Below are 9847 nucleotides of genomic sequence, written 5' to 3' on the forward strand. Positions count from 1 at the left end.
TCATCGTCTCCTCCTCTACCCAGTTCAGATCAACCTGGCCAGGAAATTCATGTACAGCAAAGTGTTGCTATGTAAACATACACCGTTTTGAGAAAGTTCACAGTGTGCACAGCAGGATCCCATTAATGAGATGGTGTCTGCACAGCACAGGTCTGCAGTCTGCACTGTTCTTTTGTGTGAACATAACTTGCTACATTACATGACCTGACAGTCTCAGTACACCACACACCCAAAGAGGTGCACAGGGCGTAAGCAAAGCTGTCATTCCCAATAACAGTGATCATGTCCTCCTCCTCTTCCCCCACCAAGGTCATTAGCCAGTCTTTTCATGCTTGCTGCATTGCTGGCAAGGGGTCACACAATATGAATGTGTGTTTGAGAGGTTGGAGTGTGTAGCTGGTGATGGGGTGCAACTTTATTCACTGGTCCCAATGGAGAACTACACCATGATGTAGGATTTAGATTATGGATCATTTATTGCCAATAATGTGTTTTTAGAAATATACCTAGTTAGTTATTGTTCATCCAACTGTAAGATAGTTATTACTCAATTATAAAATGATCCATACATAAGACACATTACAAAGCATGGCGCAAACGTGCAATGCAACTTGAACTGGACTGGGTTATTATGAAAGGAAAAATACCATTAACTAGTAGCTCTTACTCCATATGAAGCAAGCCTATCAGTTTAGCTAGCATCTACTTTTCAATCTCGCGGTTGCTATGTTCACTAAAATAACAAGGCTAGCTAGCTAGCTAGCAAAGCTAAGTAGTGCGCTAGCAACCTTCGGACTGAACTTCTTAACTAGCAACACTAGTTTCCCGAGCACGTCAGTAGGGCCATTCCTGTCTTATCCATAATTATAACGTTGGAATTCACATTTGTCTTACCTTATACAGTGTTGTTGTTGCATGTTAGAAAACGGGAATACATGTCAAGGTGGCAGTTTTCATAGAGCCTTCCAAGGTCCAAGCAAAAGTAATCGTAGCCTTCCAATAACTCAAGGAAAGTAATTTTGAGTTAGTCTCCCACAGAAAGCGAATCTTAGTACTCCTCTTATGCCAAGTAAGCACATAACCTACTCATCACAAATATATGTAAAATATACAAATACATTAAAGTGTGTATAATTTGATGCAATATTTTCCAACTCCGACCCGAAAGCCAGACTCCGCTGAATTGTCACTTGCTCCGTCAGATCCAATCCAGAATGTGTTCGTCCCTCCCACAGTCCTCTGTCCCCGCTTTCTCCTCCGCTTCCAAAAAGAGCGAGTTTTGCGACCCTACTCGCGCCCTTGCGACTTCAAATGTATGAAGTAAATAACAATGATAATATAAATAAAAAACTACATAACATGCACTACACTAAAGTTTAAAGCTAGAATCCCTAGTTGTACATACATGTTTAATATATACGAATTGATTATTGAAGATGATGACAAATGCTTATGAGCTTAGTTCAACTGTTGTACCCCATCAGAACCAAAATTGTGTTTGTAAACAATGTAAATGTATTTTATCGAACTGTATAGCCTCAAAACATGGTTACAACTATAATTTCGATATCATGGCTGGTCAGTCCTTCCATCCATAGCTCTATGAATTAGCTTTTTACCAAAATAGAGGCCGGCTGACCGCTTTGCTGTTGTTTCAATTAAGGACTCTAGCTTTAATAGAATAAGAAAACAATTGCACATAAGATGCCATCCCATAACATTTTACACAGCTGTCAGTGGCAGAAAATGGCCATAACACAGCTTTCCCCAGAAATGTGTACAATTTGTTACAAGTGGTCATTATCTTTCTTTTACAGTGAATTACATAATCTAGCAGCATTCACGAGTCTATTATGAGGATTTCATTCATAACAGACACTGGAGGTCCATGTATGTATGTAACAATAGCTCAGCAGATCAAAGCTTGACACAAGAATGTGTCACTGTCTTTGTTGTGGCTTGGAGTAACCTATCCTTGGATAGGCACTGGGCAAAGAGGCTGCAAGTCAAAGCTCATTTACAAAAAGGTTGGCATGAATGGACTGCTTTCATTGTAAGTCCCAGTCAAACCCGACAGTTTCTAATGAGACTAGGCATTGCAGGAAAATGAGAAAGAGGAATGACCAAGAGGCTATAGTCTCGGCTCCCTGCACCTGCCTTCACAGAGAAGATGAGGGTTGTTCAAATTATCAAAGAAGGCCTGATCCCACAAACAGACGCTTGGAACACCTGAGCTTGGCTTTACACCGTTAAAGGCCTTTAATGTTGCTGTGAGACTAATGACAAAGGACGCCACACAACTCCAGCAGCCACTCCTTCAGAGGGACTACCTCCATGGCAAACATAGGAGTTAACAGCATTTCAAGGAAGGCTTTTCACATGAAAATACAATTGAGTGTCCATCATTTTACTTTTGTCCTCTTGTACAGTGACATTACTTTTCGTGCATGCAGTACCTCCCACAGCCAGCTCTCCATCTGCATGTCGTGGTTGGCATAGAAGCGCAGGGGCAGCATCACAGCATCATAGTAGTGGTCAGAGAAGTCTGCAAAGTTTTTTGTGATGAAACCATAGGCAGACACCTGCAGGAAGGTAGGCGATTTTTTCACTTATGCATGAAATGCATTCTCAGTCAGCTGTGTAAATATTTGCATGTATAGTATAGCACCATCTAGCCTTCAATACAGATGTAGGGTCTTAATTTGATCACCCTGTTGCAGTAAAACTTTCCTGCAAATTGCAATTGCACTTTTACATTGATTTTACCTTACAAAAAAATGTATCTCCCCCTACAATAATGTTAATTAATTATAATCCACATTTACTGTTTCTGCAGGATTATGTTAATGAATTACATCTGACACAATCAATATGGAATAACAGTATATGGGGTCTATACCAGGACTATAAACAGAGGTTGTCATGGTTTCCCAATAAATCACTTCCATACTGGCCAAGTTGCCACATGTCATTAGACACTTGGTTGGTTAAACAGTGACCAATTGATGACCAAGGGCAAAGCGTGTGGTGATGTGACCTGACCTGGTCACACATGTGCAGGGCGGTCAGAAGCATCAGAGCACCAGTGCTGGGCATGTAGAGCTGACTGTACTTCAGCAGGGGAGACTTCAGAAACCTGTGCAGCATTGACAGTCAACAGTCATTAGTGTCAAAAGCAGCCAATAATCATCTAAAAGTCTCAATTTAACCTGGCAATACGAGTCCCCTTACCTTTCCGTTACATATGTAACAAAATCTGGATGAAGCATTTTAAAGTGCTTAACTGATGGCTTAAATCCAAAGTATCGAGAGGGCCTGTTTGAGGGGATAAATGTAGTAAGGGGTGAAAAAACGTTCCATTAAGAACGTCAAAAAGTAAATCAATGGCAAGGGAGCTTACAAAAAGATGAGTATCATCAAGTGAATTGTATGCCTACATCCCTACCACTCATAAGATTCTATCCATTGCACACCGCAACACATTCATAGAAATACAACAGCACCGTCTTGTGGTAATAAAGTGAATTACAGCTGAGAAGCCTATTCACCAGCATAAGCGCAAGATCATTGTGCTTTCATTGACCACAGTATTTCAACACACCATTGTAACATGCTGTTCAAATGTACTACTCTTCTTAATGTGGGCTTCACATATTTGACCCTCTCAACTCACCAGTCCCCCTTGTCATGACCGGAGGTGACAGTGAGACCCTGGATAGCAGCTGACATCATCACATAGTCACGTTCGTTGGACGGAATGAAGATATATCGGACTCTCTGCAGATAGGGAATAGTCAAAGCTTTAAGGAATAGTTGCATAAACAACCACTCAGAGTATGACAAATTCCTAACACTTTAAAATGGACCGGATTCAACACTGTAGCCCAGGGTTTCCCAAACTTGCTCCTCGTGACCCCAAAGGGTGCATGTTTTGGTTTATGCCCTAGCACTTCACAGCTGATTCAAATAATCAACTAATCATCAAGCTTTGATCATTTGAATCAACTGTGTGGTGTTAGGGCAAAAACCAAAACGTGTACCGCTTGAGGTCCAGAGTTTGGGAAACGCTGCTGTAGCCTGTCCCACAAGTTCTTACCTGTCCCCTTGGGACCTTGGTGAAGCCATCTTTTCTGTAAGAATTTAGGGAATTCTTCATAGTATTTGTGGTGAACCCATAGAAAGATGTCTTTGTGCCCACGTCCTCCTCAAAGTGCTTGGTGATTGCCCCATTGACCCTGGAATAAATCATTTACCATCAGTCTAATACTTAAGAGTTTCCTTAAAAACTATGTGGATTAATATAAGGAAATATTTACGATTGCAACAAACTTGATCTTAGTTATGTCAAAGAGCAATAAGAAGTCTAATAGTTTTTTGAAGATGGTCGAAGGGGAGCTGCAGCAGCTACTGACCTGAAGACAAAGTGGTGACTGTCGATGGCCCTGCCTTGTTTGGAGCCTCGAAGGATGCCGCCATTTCCCACCACAGCACAGCGGACACACTGATCAGGCCACCTGCGCTCAAACAGGTGGCTGCTGGACGAGTCGTTGAGCAGGGCCAAAGTGGATCTCACAACTGATCAACAACAAATAAGCAAAAAGGTGAGAGGACAATGACTTTATATACATGTTTGGTTGAGATGATTAAATAGGGTCCTGAAAGGAATGTTCATACAGTCCTGGGGCAGGCCTTTCCAGCCGTAGGGGGGCATATACGTCTCCAATCGCCCCCACTCGGAATGGCTGAAGCTCCCAGCCCACTGCAGCACAGGCACTTTAAAGTTAAAGCGTAGTCTGAGGAAATCGTCCTTCTTCACTGCTTTTCTCAGAGGACTCAAACACTCCTGCTGAGCAGAGACAGACCTCACTTGACATTGTACTGTACAAGATGGATATGTGTGCCTTTGTTCTATTAGATGAGAGGCAACTACATCATCTCTGTGCGATTACCTTCTCTTCCCCAGTTGCTGTGGTGTTGTCCCAAAGCTCTTCATCGCAAGTCCAAATGTTATCAAACTCTGTGTCTTGACTGGAAGAAGACAACATGTATTGAAAATGCACAACAACGAGTTAAATCCACACAAAACCTTGTTAAGTGGACATAAGCACATCAGACCAATCCAGCGGATTTGTTTAAGTCAGGGATGGGCAACTTTGATGGGGGTGGGGGCCACAAAATCTGACCTCGTGGCTCGCGGGTCTGTGTACCCACATCCATACCCACACATGCAGTCAGAGCTGGCCCTAGCCTTTTGGGGACCCTAAGTGAAATTTCCACACATATTGCAGTTTTAAAGCAAGTTTGCTGCAAATCTACACATTTTGCCATGGCGGGGAGGGGGAGGAGGGAGAAAAGTTTCCAGTTTTTAATAGGACATCTGATTGAGAGTAACTAACAAAATCACTGTGGGCCACCGGTAGGTAATTCAACCATGATTACTGCAAGTTCCAATAGCTGGCTGCAAATCTGGCTGCAAAATGAACTTACAATAAATAAATACAAATTGCTGACATGGGCTAATTGAGTGATGTGAGAAAAACTGATGCACAACCAAATTCCACTTGATGAATTCTACTATTTTAACTCTCAGTAAGTTGAGACCCCGACCCCCACCCCCCAAAAAATACATTTTTTATTTAAGCCTTTGGAACTTGATCTACAGCTTGTGGGCTGACAGTTACCCATCCTTGGTTTAATGAATACATGAAGATTTTAACAGATATTTTATGGTACCAGAAATTCAACCCATGAAAACAATTCCTAACATGCATTTTACAAGGTCCTTTCCTTGGAACAGAGGAAAACAAGTGACAAGACTCCTGACCTCAATTCAGAGGAGAGTTCAAATTACTGCCATAAACGTGTTGTAGTTGTGATAATTACTGCTGTCAGTTGTGTAATCAGCATATTACATTTACATGCACAATTTAAAAACCAGAACACAATGTCTAAACTGTCATGTAGACCGTATTTGGTTCATTTGGGACATGTCTGAACAGGAATAAAAATGAGGTCAGTTGTGGGATATAGAGCACAAATGCGTTAGACACATTTGCCTAGTCAGTAGCTTTACCATTAACCACAAATTCAGATCTTGACAGAATGGCAAGCATAAATGTGAAGACACCAGCAACACTGGAACCTCAAACAATCTCTCATTTAGTAAAACATTTGAGTTTCAACTTTCAGCAACTAAAATGAAGGTAGAGTCTTATGAATGGGAAACGGATTATTACAAACTCCCCCCAAAAATGCATGAATTTGACAAATGTAATCTCATCTGCCAAAATCAAACCATTCCACAATAAGACACAAGAAAACTACAGTCGCAGTAGGATGAGTGTGTCAATGTCTCAGTTGAATGCAACAGGTCATAGAACTGTCAGGGTTGATGGACGACAATTTTAAAATTTTAACAATTTTAAAAAACGCAGAATATTCACCTGTTCGCAAGTCTGTCGTGGAAGAAGTCCAGGTCATAGTATTGTCCATACATAATCATGGTTATTGTAACACTTACACATAAAGCCCCCACGAGGAAGACACGCTTCCTCCAAGAAATCATCATATTTCTCAACTAGAGAACATAATATATCATGCTGTTTGAGTAGAAAAAAAAAGTTTGAGTTTAACTTTCTGTTACAAGTCATTTACTGCTCTAAATCCCAGGTGAGTCAGTTGGGTGAACAAGGTTCATATCCTTAATGCTCCACGTGTTGTGCACAACAGGAGCAAAACAATTTTCATCTGCGTATTTTTTCGGTCAGACTATGATCTGTCTGGCAGAGTATGATTGTGTTGTCTCTGTTCTGTTTTTTATTTTTAGCTCTCAGTATAACGACGCATGGCGAGACCCAGATGCAGACACAGGAGGCAGAAGGTTTGAGTCACTGATATTTATTAAATAACAAGAGGCTGGTCGAGGACAGGTAAAAGTGAATTAACCAGGTCAGGGAGGCAGGCAGGCTCAAGGTCAGGTCAGGCTGAATGTTCAGGCAGGCAGGCTCATGGTCAGGTCAGGCTGAATGTTCAGGCAGGTGGGCTCAAGGTCAGGTCAGGCTGAATGTTCAGGCAGGCGGGCTCAAGGTCAGGTCAGGCTGAATGTTCAGGCAGGCAGGCTCAAGGTCAGGTCAGGCTGAATGTTCAGGCAGGCGGGCTCAAGGTCAGGTCAGGCTGAATGTTCAGGCAGGCGGGCTCAAGGTCAGGTCAGGCTGAATGTTCAGGCAGGCGGGCTCAAGGTCAGGTCAGGCTGAATGTTCAGGCAGGCGGGCTCAGAGTCAGGTCAGGCTGGATGTTCAGGCAGGCGGGCTCAGAGTCAGGTCAGGCTGAATGTTCAGGCAGGCGGGCTCCGAGTCAGGTCAGGCTGAATGATCAGGCAGGCGGGCTCCGAGTCAGGTCAGGCTAAATGTTCAGGCAGGCGGGCTCCGAGTCAGGGCAGGCTGAATGTTCAGGCAGGCGGGCTCAGAGTCAGGGCAGGCTGAATGTTGAGGCAGGCGGGCTCAGAGTCAGGTCAGGCAAAAAGTCAAAACCAGGAGCACAGGAAAAACCACACTGGTTGACTTGACAAGACAAACTGGTAAAAGACAGGAAAATCAAGAAGTTTAAATGCGATTTGGAAGATAAGAACAACGGACTAATATCTCTCTGGTGAGACTATAAATGCAAGAAACCCAAAAAACGGAAGAGACAACCCAATGACAGACGCAGAGTGACTCTGTCAGACCGACGATCCACAGACAGCGCTAACTCTGACTCCTCTACCAACGCTGAGTGTTTTATCTACAACAGAGTGTTTTATCCACAACCCCCTTGGGTTGTGCCGTGGCAGAGATCTTTGTGGGCTATACTCAGCCTTGTCTCAGGATGGTAAGTTGGTGGTTGAAGATATCCCTCTAGTGGTGTGGGGGCTGTGCTTTGGCAAAGTGGGTGGGGTTATATCCTTCCTGTTTGGCCCTGTCCGGGGGTGTCCTCGGATGGGGCCACAGTGTCTCCTGACCCCTCCTGTCTCAATCTCCAGTATTTATGCTGCAGTAGTTTATGTGTCGTGGGGCTGGGGTCAGTTTGTTATATCTGGAGTACTTCTCCTGTCCTATACGGTGTCCTGTGTGAATTTAAGTGTGCTCTCTCTAATTCTCTCTTTCTCTCTTTCTTTCTCTCTCTCGGAGGACCTGAACCGTAGGACCATGCCTCAGGACTACCTGACATGATGACTCCTTGCTGTCCCCAGTCCACCTGGCCGTGCTGCTGCTCCAGTTTCAACTGTTCTGCCTTATTATTATTGGACCATGCTGGTCATTTATGAACATTTGAACATCTTGGCCATGTTCTGTTATAATCTCCACCCGGCACAGCCAGAAGTGGACTGGCCACCCCACATAGCCTGGTTCCTCTCTAGGTTTCTTCCTAGGTTTTGGCTTTTCTAGGGAGTTTTTCCTAGCCACCGTGCTTCTACACCTGCATTGCTTGCTGGTTGGGGTTTTAGGCTGGGTTTCTGTACAGCACTTTGAGATATCAGCTGATGTACGAAGGGCTATATAAATACATTTGATTTGATTTGATTTGAACAGAGGGCGGGGACACCGGGGACAACGTCGAGGCCAACACCCCAGCATGTAAGAAGGTTCGACACATACGTCTGGGGAAGAAGAAATCCACTACCTTCCCACGACACCTATCAATTGAGACCCAGGAAGAGCCCCCAGTCCAACAGGAGCTAAATAAATAAATATCAAGTAAGACCCTGACATCCGCTCACCTAAGGGGTTATAAGGTTATAAGGGGTTAAAATTTGTACCCACTGCATACATTAATGATGTCCAGATAGATCTATTCAAGTTTTTCGTAATCTAAGATTGGATGAGTTCTTTGATAAGAGTGATACTTACATGACTCCACTTGAAATGTCATCCTCAGTGAGATGTATACATACAGTAGGTCTACCAGGCTAATCAATAGACTTACCTGTCCTACCGTGAGTCAAGGAGGAGATGGAGCCATTAACCCAGCTGAGGTACCTGAGAACTCTGAGAACTACATTTACAGCAAAAAGTTCATTTGTACCTCCCCCCAAACACAATGCCTCCATAGAAACCTTCTGTAGGATTGTTGAAAATGATGTAGGTGACCTACTGAAAGACAAACAGAAACACAAATCCTATGATAACCTGAGTAGAGATGAGAGAATGGCTCTTAAGGACTTAAAGTCAGATCCTTCGATTGTCATAAAAAAATGTGACAAAGGAGAAGGAATTTGTATACAAAACAAATGTGACTATGTGAATGAATGTCGCCGACAACTATCTAAAGGTGACTTCTATCACAAACTGAATTGCGACCCATAATCTCATCCACAGTGGAAAGCTGTTGGGAATCAGGACAAATCACTAAACAAGAAGTTTAATTTCTATGTGTGAAATTTCCCAAGATACCAACTTTCTATACAGTCGGTAAATTACACAAACAAGTATCTCCTCCTCCAGGTAGACCCATTGTAGCAGCAATCTGTGACATCCAACATTTCTAAATTTGTGGATTACCACATTAAACCGATGGTTGAGAATCTCCCATCTTATGTCAAAGACACTAGTCACATGATCTCATTGATAGAGGGCTTAGGAAGGATACCAGAGGACACCCTGCTGGCCACTTTTGATGTGGAGAACTTGTACACTAACATCCCACACACTGGAGGCTTGCGGGCGCTACAACACTTCCTTCAGCAGAGAGACTCGACCCTTGCTCCATCTAATGACTGCATCTTACAACTTACTGAACTGGTATTATCCCATAACTACTTTGTCTTTGGGTCAGACTGTTTCCTTCAAATTTGGGATGTAGCCATGGGCTC

At 43.2% G+C, this 9847-nt stretch overlaps 1 protein-coding gene across 3 annotated transcripts; it reads right to left on the reverse strand.

The window, feature by feature from the left end:
* Nucleotides 1-2148: 2148 nt before the first annotated feature.
* On the reverse strand, nucleotides 2149-6710 carry LOC135553739 (alpha-N-acetylgalactosaminide alpha-2,6-sialyltransferase 2-like). 3 transcript variants are annotated; one of them, XM_064985684.1, is made up of 9 exons: nucleotides 6444-6710; nucleotides 4950-5028; nucleotides 4675-4846; nucleotides 4413-4575; nucleotides 4097-4235; nucleotides 3674-3777; nucleotides 3232-3315; nucleotides 3043-3136; nucleotides 2149-2582 (listed from the first exon to the last, which is right to left on the reverse strand). In XM_064985684.1, the coding sequence occupies exons 1-9, from the start codon at nucleotides 6566-6568 to the stop codon at nucleotides 2403-2405; spliced, it is 1140 nt and encodes a 379-aa protein (XP_064841756.1). In that variant the 5' UTR covers nucleotides 6569-6710; the 3' UTR covers nucleotides 2149-2402. The 3 variants fall into 3 exon arrangements, with proteins under 3 accessions (XP_064841756.1, XP_064841757.1, XP_064841759.1); XM_064985685.1 differs by having other exon boundaries at nucleotides 4675-4843; nucleotides 6444-6709; XM_064985687.1 differs by lacking the exon at nucleotides 3232-3315.
* Between the last annotated feature and the right edge of the window lie 3137 nt (nucleotides 6711-9847).

This window comes from Oncorhynchus masou, chromosome 14, assembly GCF_036934945.1.
Source record: "Oncorhynchus masou masou isolate Uvic2021 chromosome 14, UVic_Omas_1.1, whole genome shotgun sequence".
Taxonomy (NCBI): domain Eukaryota; kingdom Metazoa; phylum Chordata; class Actinopteri; order Salmoniformes; family Salmonidae; genus Oncorhynchus; species Oncorhynchus masou.